This window comes from Carex rostrata, chromosome 19 (assembly GCF_964058835.1).
Source record: "Carex rostrata chromosome 19, lpCarRost1.2, whole genome shotgun sequence".
In the NCBI taxonomy this organism is placed as follows: domain Eukaryota; kingdom Viridiplantae; phylum Streptophyta; class Magnoliopsida; order Poales; family Cyperaceae; genus Carex; species Carex rostrata.
This window is the reverse complement of record NC_135936.1, coordinates 922,220-938,269: the sequence shown is the minus strand read 5'-3', so window position 1 is coordinate 938,269 and position 16,050 is coordinate 922,220. Positions and strand designations below refer to the sequence as shown.

The 16,050-nt window shown below is 31.1% G+C and overlaps 1 protein-coding gene across 4 annotated transcripts; it reads right to left on the bottom strand.

Annotated features, from left to right (window-relative positions):
- Nucleotides 1-859: 859 nt before the first annotated feature.
- On the bottom strand, nt 860-4,143 carry LOC144571838 (uncharacterized). Of its 4 annotated transcripts, none has more exons than XR_013517592.1 (4): nt 3,998-4,143; nt 2,735-3,164; nt 1,176-2,131; nt 860-1,096 (listed from the first exon to the last, which is right to left on the bottom strand). XR_013517592.1 is itself a non-coding variant. In XM_078321217.1 (4 exons), exons 1-4 carry the CDS (start codon nt 4,024-4,026, stop codon nt 1,750-1,752), a joined length of 690 nt encoding a protein of 229 aa, XP_078177343.1. In that variant the 5' UTR covers nt 4,027-4,143; the 3' UTR covers nt 860-1,749. The 4 variants fall into 4 exon arrangements, 2 of the variants coding, with proteins under 2 accessions (XP_078177343.1, XP_078177342.1); XR_013517594.1 differs by having other exon boundaries at nt 860-930; XM_078321217.1 differs by having other exon boundaries at nt 860-1,890; nt 2,042-2,131.
- Between the last annotated feature and the right edge of the window lie 11,907 nt (nt 4,144-16,050).

The following is a 16,050-nucleotide window of genomic DNA, read 5'->3' as shown; positions in this document are numbered from 1 at the left end:
TTACGGCGGGGGACTGTCACGACCTGTGGCCGCGGGGTGTGACAAAATAATATAGATAAAATCTAACGATTTTACTTTTATATTTTGAGTCCTAAATTTTAAGTTATTAATGTTTAAAGTAGAAGAAAGGAGACAAAAAAAAAGATATTTTAACGCTCTTAATTAAAGACAGCAGGTGACGCAATAATGGTGACCAGCAATGACTATCAAAATTTTATATTAATAAAACTTATAATATGGTTACCGTTGATTATGTCTAAGTCAATGCTTGAAAAAGTTAATACAAGATATACAGCATATAATGAATCATCATATTGAAAATTATTTATAAGAATGATGTTTTGGTCTTTTAGTAATTTGTCAATATCTAATTTCAACTCATTATGTTGTTATTTTAGTAATATTCTGAATTGTTGCAAAATAATACTCTTCTATTACAATTTTTTTTTAATTTGAAAGCGACCGAAATATACACAAAAATTGAGGTCCTAGAATGAAATAATGCATGTGCTTTACATAGCTACATGCCTACATTTCTCCTGAGTCCGTATCCCCTTAACCCAATCTGTGAGTTATGATCCGGATTGTCCGATCAGAAATTCGGACCAATCCGACCGTGGTGAATGCACGGTGCCCCTTTAATATTGTGTTAAAGCAGATCAGATGGTCCGGATCAAAAAAAAAAAAAAAAGTTGGATTAATTTAGGGGATCCAAATTCAATTCCTCCTTGCTGGCAAAAAGAATTACATGCACCTTCGTATGACTTCCGGCTTCTCTTCAATGCAAAACGTAGACAATAAAAAGGAGAATATTTGGGTAGTTCAACTGCAATTATCTATTCGGATTGACGATGCAAAATTTCCGAGTCTAGCACCTTCTATTCTCTTTAGATTGAACAAAACCAAGCTAGCTGCTCCAATGAAGCCAGACTATTATTCAAAATTAAATGCAGCAGTGACCAATTACGCCTTAAATAATTACCTCCAAATTGTAAATTGGCCCCGTTAATCTCAATGAAAAGAAATTAAGCAATGAAACCGGTACTGGCTATCAGTTTACTGATTTCTTCAAGTTGCTCACTCATGATTCCTTGTCCTAAAAGAAAGGAAACTAAAACCAGAAGTGCAAGAAAAAGAAAGAGAAGGAAACTGCTCAATACAAAAGTTAAGAATACCGGCTATTGATTCCTGACGTTGGCCCACATTCCATTCCAACTCAACCCAACAGTTGCAGCAGCCATAGAACCATGCTTGCATTAATTCTTTAAGCACTAATCAGAACTTGTCAAAAGGAAACAAGGATCCCCCATCAGCAAAGGAAAGATCCTTCTTCATACCTCTCATATAAAATAAAACCGACCAGATAGGAATCAGATAAACATGGAAAAATAAATAAAATTTTAATTTGTATGTATATAACATGTTTCATGGTAGAGAGAAATGATAAAGAAGCAAGGAAATTTTAATATAAAGCAATTTATAAACATAACTCTTAGCGAAAGACTATATATTTATTTACCTTTTGAGACAATTGCACTTTCCTCTTTTTCCCTAAATTCATATAAAATTGAACGACCTAGAGAATAGCTTAAACCTATGCTCAACCCTAACCAACAATTCAAAGAAATAACCTAATAAATGAAGAAGGTTTCCATCTTATTTAATCCTATCTAGAAGATGCTAGACTTCTTAGTACAGATTTTTGTTCATCATTAGAGATATTTAACAAAAGACGAAGGTTAGATAGCATTAACTCCTGTTCCCAGGTAATACACCTGTTAGTGTGTAGTGCAGCAATGGTAGCATGGTAGGCATCCAGCTCAAGCTTATGTGCCGCTCTCTCCATTTCTCTCTCTCTCTTTTCCTTCTCCATGCATAAGGTTTCTTTTTCTGGTACAAATGAACTCATTGCATCATCATCTTCAGCATAACTAGTGACCAGGTGCTGGTACATTCTCCCGCTGGTACTACAGCTACCAGTAGAGGATACAGTACTGACATTTTCAAAAGAACTATTCCTGTATTTCTCACTCAGCATTACCTTTTGAGAAATTCGTTGCTTTTTACAGATTTCATCAAATACCTCTGACGACAGCTTTCTCTTCTTTGAGTCCGTTCCATTTCCAGAGTCCTGTTAAAGCACAAGAGGAAAAAAGAGGGTTAATTTCTATGTAAGAATTTATGCAATTTTGTATGGTGCACCTCATTTTGGGATGATTTACTGGATTTGGCCAGTTACAGGGCTAACAGGTTGTGATGTATTTTTCACTTTCCCTTTTGCTGTGTATTTATGCTCAATGTGATGCATTTTACTGATTCTTGGTATGCTTTTAAGGATTTCTGTGGTCCGAGGAACAAAACAGTATGTTGCACATACTTAATTTTTAATGCAATTATTGGCACTCTCACCAGTATTTACAAAAAGTAAAGGCCTAATTCGTAAAATACAAGCATGAAATGGGTACTATAAATGTGCAGGTTTCCCCGCACGGAACAATAAGGCCATGATAAGTACCAGTTATAACTTATTAATTATCATCTGTGGGTGACAAGCAACTAGGCAATTATGACTAAATTGTCCCTCAATGCAATAAATACCCAGCAAGTACTTGGACAGCGTGAATTAAATACAAGAGACAACTCCAAATCTAACTTGAACAGAAACTCCACATTGTGTTAATTCATTGACTATTTTATCCAGCAAAGTTTTATGAAGTAGAGAAAAACATAATACCTTCTTAATTGTAACCCATTTTCCATTTTCCCATTTACGCTGCTTCCTCAGGTTTAGTTTCTTAATTGCCAACTCTCTGCAATTATCCAAGAGCGAGACAAAGTAATACTCTTTACCATAAGCGACACCTGTCACTTTAGCTGGCTTCCATGAGCCATGTACAAGTACCTCGACCATGTCACCTGGGGCCCACTCGTTAGCCTTCTCTTTTACTGGAGGAAGTGGTCTGAGTGCTTTCCTTGGTACTCTATCTGCATATACTACTTCTGATGTGTTGCTGCCTGAAGATGATGAGAAGTGGCAGTGGTTGTACTGCACAATGTATGTACGACCATTGCCCCAGACAATCTTGGCTGGTCGCCAATTACCGCAGTAAAACACCTCCACTTGGCTTCCTTTTTTAAATCTTGTTGAGTGTTTGATCTTAGGCCTGAACACACATCAAACAAAAGATATATATAAGGAGGTTGAAATTCTACACTAAGAAAATAATGTTTTTTTTTTAACGAACATTAAGAAAAGAATTAAGAGAAAAATTGCACAAATATATTAATTTGGAAAATTTGCCTTAATTCAACTTTAACTAAATTTAGTCCGAATAGCAGTATATAGCGTAACAAACAAAAAGTACAAATTACAAATTCCTCCTAAAAGTTTAAAGGTTACAAAGGTAGTACCAAAAGAGGAAACCTTCATAAATTAAATAGAGCAAAATAATTTCCGGATGGGTAAAGAAAATGAACAAACAAACCAACCAACAACATCTTTTCTTTTAACTCGCCGCAAATAAACTATTATTCTTGTTATTTAACAAACTAAAACAGAAAAAATCAATTTCTTTTCTTTGATTATTTATTGATGTGGAATAACAACCAATTTCATAATCGACATAACCTTTTCCAGAATATGATCTGGCGATTCGATTTTATCCATCGTTGAAATACAGACTGGATCAGCAAATTCAAATCAAATTGATTTTATAGTTTACAGCAAGCACAAAAAAAAACTACCAAAGTAATTAGGGAATTGTAAACCAGGTAAATAGCATATATAACATACCAGTACAAATAAAGAGTCGTAACATTAATTCATCAACAGAAAACCACTAAGAGGACAGCATTATTGAACTAATATGGGGAAAAAAAAAATAAACATCACATAAAGCAGAAAAGTCACAGATTATTAAACGATGAAACTAGTTCCGAAAGAAACAAAAAGAAAATCAAGTACAATGCACCGAGATCGAGAGAATTAAGAACTTACATGGCTGAATTGATCAATCGACAAACCATAGGCGAGATGGAGCTCGATTTTCTTCGCTTTACAGCAACAAATTTGGGAAAAAATTATCCCTTCTCTCTTATTAGAGTCGCTCTCGCTCCCGGTTAATACTACGGTAAATTGGTATTGTAATTTGTTAATTTTCAATTGTTGTGTTTAAAACTTTAAATGTTCCCTTAAATCGGCGTCAAATCCGAGCCCCCGATTGAACCGACATTGTTAGGGTCAGCTGAACCGAAATCTCATCCGTTCATTTAACTGGAAATGATTTCTACATAGCGAACCGAAATCACGCTCGTTTATTAACTGGAACTGAGTTCTGAATCAGGGCTGCTCATGAGATGAGTTGAGTCCAAGTTGAAAATAACTTGGATTCAACTCACGAACTTATGAGCGGAGTTGAGTCCGAGTCGTTAATTCAGTTTTAAGTCAAAAACTCTAATTTGAAATTAACTCACTTATAACTCATAATGTAGTACATAGTGAGATAGTCTAATTTAATTATAACAAAAAAATTATTACATAGTTTACCAAAATAATACATAATCTGAAAATGTGAGGTGGACACAAAGTGGAGAATGGGAAATTGGGGATTAGGTTTTGTCGCTTCTCTGATTTTTTTTTTTAAGTTTTTAAGTGGCAATCTGAAAAGCAGGTATAAGATTTTAGAGGCTAAAAAATTGGAAATATATGAATTAGGGTTTGGTGTGATGAGTCCAATTAAGTTGATTCCGAACTGGGTTGGAAATAACTTGGAATCGACTCATAAATCAGCTAAGTTAGTAAACTCGAGTTATAATAAGTTGAATCTGAACTGATTCTGAACTAAGTTTCGAGTCATGAGCTTTTTGTGCACCCCTGGTTCTGATAGGAAAACGGACGGCAACTGATGCTATGTTGCTTTTTTTATGTTATGGACTTTGCGGCCCAGTTTGGGTTTCGTGTGTGTTTTGTTTATGGAACGCTTGACAAGTTGCTAAATATAATTTATCAGTGCATAAATATACCTAGTATTTTACAGCGCGGTATGTATGCCTATAATTCCGTTTACTAATTTCAGACATCATCAGAAGTGTTGCAAAATTAAATAACTATTTTCCATCAAGGAATATATATATTTTTTGTTCTAATTCAGTACAGACATCTGTGCATGCATATATTACTTGTAAAGATTGACATCACGTTATGCGTAGTAATTAAGTATTCGAAAATTTATGATAAAAAAAAATAGAGAAAATTTCTAGTGTATCTATACAAAATTTCAAAATAACCAGTCTCCATTAAAACAACATAAAATCTAATATCTCTATATAAACTTAACTTTCTTTCTTCTATCACTTTTTTTATTTAACTTTTTATTTAATTAATTTAAAAATAAAAATAGACAAATATACCCTCCTCTCTCATCTTTTAAAGTTCACATATTTCAGTTGAAAAACAGAAAATTATAGATAAACCAAGATCCTTTTTTTTGTTTCTATTATAACGTCGTCTTTTATTTTCCTTAAAATAATCCTCTTCATTATTTCGTTATTATTCATTCTTCTATATATTTATGTGTAATTTGCTGTTGATTGGATATTAACAGAGCAATGTACTGTGAAGTAGACGTATTAAACTTATTGTGTGTTAAATTAAAACATTATTGGATCTATACAAATTAAACAAGTATCTATTGACAATATACGGAATTACCTTTTCTTGATATACCTTTTGTCATTCTTTTAACCAGAATTTATTTGCCTCAAAAGGTATAAGCAGATTTAAAAATTGGTCGGGGAAGCTAGGCAAGTCTAGCGAGAGCCTAAGTCCAAAATAAAATATTTGACTTCAGTCTAATTGACTACTTGAAACTTGAAAGGAGTTTCATAAGCAGGGATGCACTCATGCACCTATTATTCATTAGCTTAATATGGCACCACAAATAAAGAACCATGCGATAAATGTGAGAGGACAAATAAAGGAGTGTGGCTAGTATAATATCAGTGTCATTTAAGTTTATATAACACCACTTCTCTGAGTATCTCAGGGACCGTGCTGACATGGATGCCACTGATGCCGTTTTCTTCTCTACTGTCACCCCTGTTCCTAATACTCAAGATAGTTCTTCTCTTGCAAGCTCTCCTGCTGCATTCTAGATGTTCTAGTCCTTAGACATCCTCAAAACTGACCTTCTATTATTTTGCTTCTTAATGTGCTACGGCATTATTTTTGTTGTAATCCTTCAATCATTACTAATGTTACTTTAGATATCCTCTGACTGCTTCACAGTTGGAGTGATCTTTAGTCTAATGTTTGGTTTTTGTTTTTTACATATGAAACTCTATATTTGTATGACTATTGGTTTCTATTGAAATAGGTGGCATTAATGCCACTATTATTCAAAAAAAAAAAGTTTATATAACACCAACTCCAAAATCTATCGAATCGACTTCAAACGGTGAATTCAAACTGTTCAAACCGATCTACTTCATTAGTTGTGTGTTTACATACAAATTTATAAATTTTCAAATTTATTTAGTATCAAGTCAAGCGGTCAAATGAGTGGGTTTTTAAGTTAATTTTAATCCATTCATTTTTCAACATTTTTACAACTTGATTTGATACTAAAATAACTCGAAAATATAAAAATTTTGCATGTAATGCATCACTCATAAAGTAAATCGGTTTGAACGGTTTGGATTAATCGTTTGAAGTATATTCAATCAATTTTGAAGTTAGTGTCATATGACACCAATATCATACTAGCCGGACTCCAAATAAAGAACCATGGCTGAAGTATTGCAATGCAGGCGCAAATAGGCTTATGGGAACAAATCTGTTGCCAGAACCGGATTGAAGAAAATTTCTCTCTGTTGTCTGCAATCTTTTTTTTTTACTTTTATCTTATTTAATCTTTTTTCCTTTTATTTCTTAAGACGTTTATGGTTGTGTTTGGAGTTTAGGTGGTGTTTAATTATGCAATGTTGTGGCCTAGATGTAACTGGGCTAGTCGTTTGTAATTTACATATCCTTTAATATATTCAATTGGCAGCTCCTGCCAATTTTTCAAAAAAATAAAATAAATAAATGTGAGAGGAGAGAGAAGAGAGTATATTTGTCAATTTTATTTTTAAAATAACTATATAAAATGTTATATAAAAAAGTTAAGTTTGTATGGAGACATTGGATATATTGGTGTTTTTATGGAAATATTGGCTATTTAGCAATTTTGTATGGGTACATTAGAATTTTTCCCTAAAAATTATACATCAGTTTAGATCAGAGATGTCAATGAATAAGATCGGAATCAAGCGGAAACATTTTCGTATCCATTTATGTATCAATATTTGTATAAAATTAGTCTTGTCCGTATCTTATCCTAAGTGTCATTAAGATTAAAAGTAATAAATAATTACCTAACAAATTAATAGCCTATATAATCTATCTAAAAAAATATCACAAACAAATAAATATATTAAACACATAATATCATAAAATATATATAAACATAAATACATAATTAATGATCTATATTTTAAAACATATAATCTGTAAATTAATAAACCACATAAAATGTTATTATCTAAACCAATTTTCTCATTAATTAAAAACTATATAAAATTATTTATAAATATTTTTTCTTCATAAAGTACAAATAAAAAAACCTAAAAATATGGTATAAATCAATCTCATAATCATAATAAAATTATATAATTATGTATACAAACTCATCTATAATTACTAATAATACAAGCTCTTCTTGAAATAGTGCTTCTAAATGCTCCGACACTGTGTTTTGCTCTTTTGCCACAGGCCCACAGGCCCACAATACTTGAAAATAGTATAATCAGCGAGAATCTGGGTCTCATAATCCTGTGGATGGAAATTGGAAACTGCTGGCGACGCTTATAGTTTGGGAATCGCCTAATTGTAATTGGTCAACATCTCTGTCCTGTTTCCAATTTTCGTTTCGATAAGGATCACCATATTTCTCAAAGTGGGGCCCGTTATCCTAACGGATCCAATCATCCTAAATAGAAACGGGAGTGCATATCCTCAGAAACAGTATTCATAAACAAAAAGTCATTTTAAAATACAGTTTTGTTTCTTTTAATATTCGTGGGAATTACCGGATTCAGTCTGAAGTGGAATATACATAATTCAGAAATCTTATGTTACCTTAGGTGAAATGATGCGGTGGAGAACAGTGAAAGAGGTCAGATAAATCCTAGCTACAAGTTGGTACAAAATTCATTTATTGCATTATTACATTATGTAGATAAACATGGACCGTTTATTTCGTCACATCTGATGTGAATGATTTTGATTTATATAACACCTAGCAGGCCATCAAAAAAAGAAAAAAAAAACTACAGTTGGATAAAATATTAAAACCCCTATAACCCCTTTTTTTTTTACCTTCACAGGATTAAATAAAATTCTTTTCTCCGTTTATCCGATTCGCATCAAATTCAGTAATAAATATTCATATATATTTTAATTTTCAATCCCCTCTATCAAAATTTTCTAATTCGGTCCCTGATAAAAGCCCTATAAGGCTATGAGTCAAAAGACTGCCTAAGTAAGAAGTTAGACCTTCCTTTTTACCTTCATGACTCAGGATTAAATAAAATTCTTTTATCCGTTTATCCGATTCGCATCAAATTCAGAAATAAATATTCATAATATTTGATGAGGAGGGTTCAAATGTCTCCATTTTTTGTGCCTCCACCATGCCTCCATCTTTTAAAACTTTAATAACTCAAAATTTAAAACTTAAAAGTCAAAATAAAACCGTTAGATGTGATCTATGTTATTTTCTTTATGTGCTCATAAAAAATTATCACATTTCAATTTTGTTTTTATGTGAATCATTAAGTTCAAAAATCAACGTCTAAAAATCATCCAAATTAGTGTGTTTTTTACAAGCTCTTGATGACAATAAAAATAAAATTGAAATGTCATAATTTTTTACACGTGCATAGATAAAATGACGTAGATCATATCCAACGGTTTTATTTTGACTTTTAAGTTTTAAGTTTTGAATTATTAAAGTTTTTAAAAATAGAGGCATGATGGAGGCACAAAAAATGGAGGCATTTGAACCCTCCTCATATTTGATAGATACTACCAAGTTTCTCAAAAAAAAAAATGTTGATAATTTTTTTTTAATTTAATGAGAATAGATACGAAGAAAAAATTTCATCATACCGAAATTTCTATTCATAACATTTAAAAAAAGCTGGTAGCTTCTATCAAGCTTTTCAAAAAAAAAACATTTAAAAGAAAAATAAAATTTCAAATTATAACACCACAGTGAATCAAATTAAAAAAAAAAAAATACTATTTCTGCTAAATAATCTTAGCGAAATGCATGGTGAAATTAGATATCTAATACCAAATATTCAACACTTCTTGTTTATATTTATTATTTTTCATTTATTAAGATATATGGTGGAATTAGATATTTTTATGTATAAACTGTTTAGCAATTTATATCATAACAAAGTAAATGAAAATTATGTCTCGTAATTAACATTTTGATATTTTAAATTACTATTTGATAAGACTTAATATGTTATAATGTAACATCAAAACGAAAATATTAGTAATTTTAAATGACACTGTATTTATTCACCTAAGATTCTGTATTTATTGTCTCTATGTTGTAACTTAATAAGTCTTACAAAATACTAATTTAAAATATAAAAAATGTTAATTACAAGACGTAAACTATTTTGACTTCATCATATAAATTGCTGAGTATTTTGTACATAAAAGGTATCTAATATTCCCATTTAATTTATAAATAAAACAGCGTATATAAAAATTGAAACTGTTGAATATTAGGTATTTTTTTATATTATAATATTAAAATAAAAAATATTTCAGCAGATGGTTTCTTGGTTGAATCAAAGCGGCTCCGTGATCGGAGAATTTTTTATGTAAAAAAAATAAAAATTGTACACATTTGAACCGCTAGAGACGGTGCATTCACATTGTGCAGCGATCCCGCTATTTTGGTTATTATGGAAATTTTAATTCAATTGGTTTATTTTTTTATGCTACAGAAAATTAACACCGGTCCTGTTGCTGTTATTATCAGTCTATTTTAGCTAAAAATGAATTGCTTAATTTAGGTTTAATAATTATTATTAATTCTGCCTCTGCATGGTTTTGTTCGAACTGAACATCACACATCAGACGCTATTTATATCATTTAATCTAACATAGACAAATTCAGATTTATATAATATAATATAATATTATCCTATAAATTTCATACTTACTAAAATAGGTTTCCTTACGCGGAGGCAGATCCGTTTACCATTTTCTACGCATTTTTCTTTATTATATTTTTTCGGTCCCTTTTTCCTCCTGAAAAAATAATAAAAAAAATGAGGGTTCGCTTTTCGATAAGCGTATCCTCTGCGGAGCTTTTAATCTGGTCCGTTCGTTTCGGATTGGACGGATCAGGTCAGATTTTGTCCGAATTGAAAAAAAAAGAAAATATTTTCAAAATTTGCAAGATCTAATCTGGTCCGTCCGATCCGAAACGAACGAACCAGATTAAAAGCTCTGCAGAGGATACGCTTCCTCGCTTTTCGTGCCTTGGTCCTTGGCGAATCCCTCATACTTCACGCACAAGTCGCCTCCATTGCTCCATCTTATGAGTTGATTCATGGCAGTTTTAGCCGAATTTTTTATTCATGGCATTAAAAAAAAAAAAAAAATTAAAGGTAGTATGTATTTTTTAGAATCTCGATTTTTTCGAAACCTCTTCCATCTCTCTGTAACCGTTAATTTAATAGCAAATGTTACAAATTTATGCTCCTCATTATCTGCAAAACATTGACGATAAATTAGAAAATAAAATGCATTTAATATTACTTGTTAATTTATGCCAAAAAAGAAAAGTAATTCACTATGCGTGCAAGCGGGGACCCACTCAGAATGTACCCATATGGACCGTACTCATCTTGTACTACCGGTACGCCGGTACCAGACCGGTTAAAGCATCAAGTCATCAACTATCAAAATTTTTATTCTGTTTTTAAATTTGAATTTTTAGAGGTCTATAACAAAATTATATTTACTAATTCAAGAAATTATCTATTTTTTAAGGGATGAAAATGAAATAATATTTACTTATCTTGTTCAAGTCCACAATTTCTTAAATAAATTACATATTTAAATCCGCTATCACCTTATGGCCTTAATCATCTACTTAAATATTAGTTGCAGTGCCAAGATATTAGATGAGTGATGTCAATTCATGATTTATTTTATAACTTATTTTTACCATAATAAATATATGTTACTGTAAAATTATAAGCAATTTTTTTATAAATAAGTTAGAGTGAGTTTATGATACTATGCATAGCACAGATTAATTGATCCGTAATACGGATTAATATTTTTGTTTTCAAAATACTAACGATTGATTCGAATCGTTCAACATAATTTCCATGTGAATATGTACTTGCAGACTGAATTTATATTTCTTAATAAATAGAAAATCATTGTTTTTGAATGGTCTCAATCAATTGATTTTTTATCTATCTTAAAAAATAATAAATTTTTTTAATGAATATAAAATTAGATTTGTAAGTACATATTCATATGAAAATCATATTTAATAATTTGAAAACAAAAATATTAATATGTATTACGAAACAATCCGTACTATGCATAGGACCATAGATTCACTCAGTATATATGTTTTTTTTAGAACGGACTCACTCAATAATTGATATTACTAAAACCAACGTGGCTCTGCCACAGGCCCACAGCTCAGTGAGCTCTCGTGCTTAGCATGAATGTACAATATTTGAGGGCATAATAAATCCGAAAGAAACACAAATTACATCTGAAATGCGGATTGATTTGATCCAACGGATAAATTGGAATGCTACTGAAACGAACTTGACGTGCTACTTACAAATTTGACTGAGAATAGTTTCCGCCCGGTTTGACTGAGAATCAACTGTTGGTTAAATTTGACCATGACAACAAGTCGAGCACTTTAATGTATCCATGGAGATTACTATGTATGGTTTTCCTGTTTAGTTTGACCTTGTGCTTCATTAAGAGTAATAATAAGAAAAAACAACAACGGACAAACAGTGTCAAGTGCCAACTAAGAACCAAAGGACACTAGACCAAATTATTTGATTAGTGGAGGCACATGTTTGAAAAACTAAAAAGACAATGTTTTGTGGATAATAAATAGTTGGATGATTTGACTTTTAAATTTTATTCAAAAAAAGTGTCTAGTGTCAATTATTAATATATAATTGATGAACTGATAATGATTTATTAAAAACTATTTTATATTTTGTTATATATAATAAATTCAACAATGTGTATAAAATTTGTTATAATTTTCGAAACGTTTTTTTTCTACTTGAAACCAATGTTATCAGAACCGGACTGGACATTGGACCGCTAAAGCTTCGGTTCAATGGTTCACTGGTCATACCGGTGGTTCAACTGGTTCAATTGCTGTTTTTTTTAAATATATATAACTTATAATCTGAAAGCCAAAGTGGATATATACAATGAGAGTATGTATCTAGTTCAATAAAACATGCAATTCTAACAAACTTTAACCAAGACTACATGTCACAAATCATGGAGAAAATAGAAAAAGCAATAACATAATAGAAGTCCAATATCTGATTATTTGATACACTTGACAATTGACACATAATATATCGCAAGTAACCTCATAACACAAAATAAAATATTTAATACTTCTAATAGTTACGACAATTAACTAGCAACAAAATTAAAATTCTAAAACTTAGAAATCTAAAGCTAAGTAAAATGTCACTCAGTAACTGAAATATCATGATATATATCATGGTTAGGACTGTATGTCCTAGGTCATTTCCTACGGTTTCTCTAGCCTCAACACTTCCATTTCCTTGCTCTTGGACTCTTTTTGTATGGTTTGTGCATGGGTCTTCAATCTCATCACCGGAATCAAATTCATCCAAATTTAAAAATTCATCTGCAAAATGAAATTCATAAATACACAACAGTCTAAATGAAAATCCGGATTAAAACCCTTAATTAGAAATGAAAAGGCAAATTGGTCCTATATAGAAATGAAATGTGAAAATTTACTTGAGAGGATCAATATCTACTCGAGTACAGATTTGGTAAAACTAGTATTTTATTTTGAGTCAAACCCAGCTGGGGTGATATTGAGATCTAAAATGATATTGCTTGTTGAGGACCTCTATTTAGTGGTATTGTTATCAGATGTTACTTCTATTAGATCCTAAACTGAATGCTTACTTTGATTTATTATTTGCCAAATTTCTAAAAGTCATCGACTGTCAACAATTAAATTACCATGTGACATTTTACTAGTGTATAGTTAGTTTTTTTATCAGAGTAGCAGACCAGCTTGATACCAATTTAATTTATCCTTTGTTTGCTAGGCCCTTTGGGTTCAACAAAAACTCAACTGGTACCTATGAGGTATGGTTATATAGTGCATGTATGTTATTTCATAGTTCTTACTGGTATGGTATTGCTCTAGCTCACTTCTTGTTTGTAAAGTAGAGTTTGAAAAATAAAGAATATAAAAGCCTTAATTATTGGTAAATTATCTTAATCTGATTCCAGATCATTGTTGTCCAATAATAAAAAAAATGTCTTCACATAAATCTTTAGAATAAGCAATGTGTTCATATAAGGGCATTATTATCCATATCTTTCAAAAAATCATCTCTCTTTAGCCCTTTAGAATTTCTTTCTAAAATTTATACAGTACATAGATTATGGTTAGAAGTATTTTTCTATAATTTTTACATAATTTTTGAATTAACAGATTGAGAGAAATAAATAAAATATCTTGGATCTGGAAAATAAATAGAAAGAGTCAACCGAAAGTTGACCAAATTCGAAAAATATAATTTTAATTCAAATAAAAGTTTATAAATTAACAAACACTTGTGTTCATCTTCTCTACATACTTTGAAGCACTGACATTGCATAATATTAATTTAAAGTTTAATAAATTGATGAATATTGAGTAATTTTGCTTTTTTCTTCTATGTAAAAAACTGAGAAAAAAAAAGAGATTCTTGTATCTTATTATTTGACACTTGAAATGAATTGTGTTAAGCTTAGATACACTAGACAAACCTATAACCATGGAATCAGATTAAGGCAATTTAGCAAGAATTTACCTTTAACATTCAAATAAAATAAATAAATAATATACAAGAAATTTACCAGTAACGTAATTTACCTTTAGCAAGAGTTTTGGATACTTCTGTTGCATCAATGGACTTCAAGAACACCGTTCCCTTTGGACATTGCACCAAAAAGTTTAATAATGTTCTTCTTCTTTGATCTGTCCAGTCGTCAGCCATTATTTTGCAACCAGTCTCCTTTCACACATTACGGAATCCCTCAACAAATTTCTGTGTTTTTTTAATGTACAATTTCATGAGATTTATGAATGTGATTCACATAATAATTTCGAAATCATGCTTCAATTCTAAAGTTTACAATTAAGGGGTTAGTACCTTCTAGTTACAAATTTGATTTTACTGTAATATATTACTCAGTTAAAAATCAAGAAATAGAAATATAAAAAAATCTTGCCAGCTTAGTGCATTTGCTGTAGATCAGACAATATGACAAAATATATGTTTTTTTCCCTCTATTTACCAATACTTACCTCTTTTCCAGTGGAATAAATCACAAGTTTGGTTATGCTTACTACCTTAATGATATGTTATCAAAAATTGTTAAGTCATGCTTACTATCAGTACAAATTTTTGCTCACAAGTATTTGATTGAGAGAGAAATATGTATAGATTTAATACTAGAGTAGAACTAGGGTGCTCTTAAGCTCACCAAAGGGTTTGGTGAGCTTGACTCTAAAACCCATCAAATCAATTTCAAATGATGAATCCGAACCGTTGAAACCCGCCTACCTTATGTGTGATGCGTCTACATGTGAAATTTTTAAACATTTGAATTAATTTAATATAAAGTCAAGCGGTCAAAAAACGTTCAAAAAATGAATGCACTAAAATTAATTTATTAACCTTCTAATTTTGACCGATTGACTTTATACTAAACTAATTCAAATGTTTAAAAATTTCACATGTAGACGCATCACATGTAAGGTAGGCGGGTTCTAACGGTTCGGATTCGTCATTTGAAATCGATTTGATGGGTTTTAGAGTCAAGCTCACCAAACACTTTGGTGAGCTTAAGAACACCCTAGTTCTACTCTTAATACTAGACACTTAGGCACAATTATTGACAACTCCACAACTCTCATCCAAATCTTATTTTGGTTTGAGCATTTCATCGAACACCTTTAATGCATTCATCTATTCAGTACAATCAATTCAATCTTTTTAAGTGCATGTTTTGCAAATTCGAATTTAATGATTAAAGGAGATTACTTACAGTATTTGATGCAGGTTTTGTTAGTGATTTCATTTCAAGCCTACCCGTGGGAATGAGGTTGAGCATATGTGCAATACACAATGATATATATAAGAAGATTGAAGAAGAATGGTGAGCAAATTTCTAATTTCCTTTCATTCCAGCTTAGGGAGAAATGGCGACATGGAGAATTCTAAAAATTAGAAGATATGCGAAATCATGAAATCAGATTACAGCAAGCACAAGATATGTGAAATATGATTTGAACCACGGTTTTACACAGTTTTATTCAGCGAATTTTCAGTACGAACCGGCCGATTAAATCGTTTTTTCCTGATACAATGGCTGAAGCGATAATAGAGTAGAACCGAACCGGACAGGTGACCGGTTCCAGTTTTTTCCGGTCGAACCGACCGGTCCGGTCCGGTTCTGATAACACTGCTTGAAACATATCAACAAGATTATTATGGTAATTTATTGTCAATAATTCCAACTTTAATTTTAATTTTTAGCATAATGTACTTTTTCTGCGCATTATATATGGATGGTATAGTTTTATTTTCACCACTAAAACCTTTTTGTTCTCCGGCGAATTATTATTATTTTTAATTTATTTATCGGAGTTATGG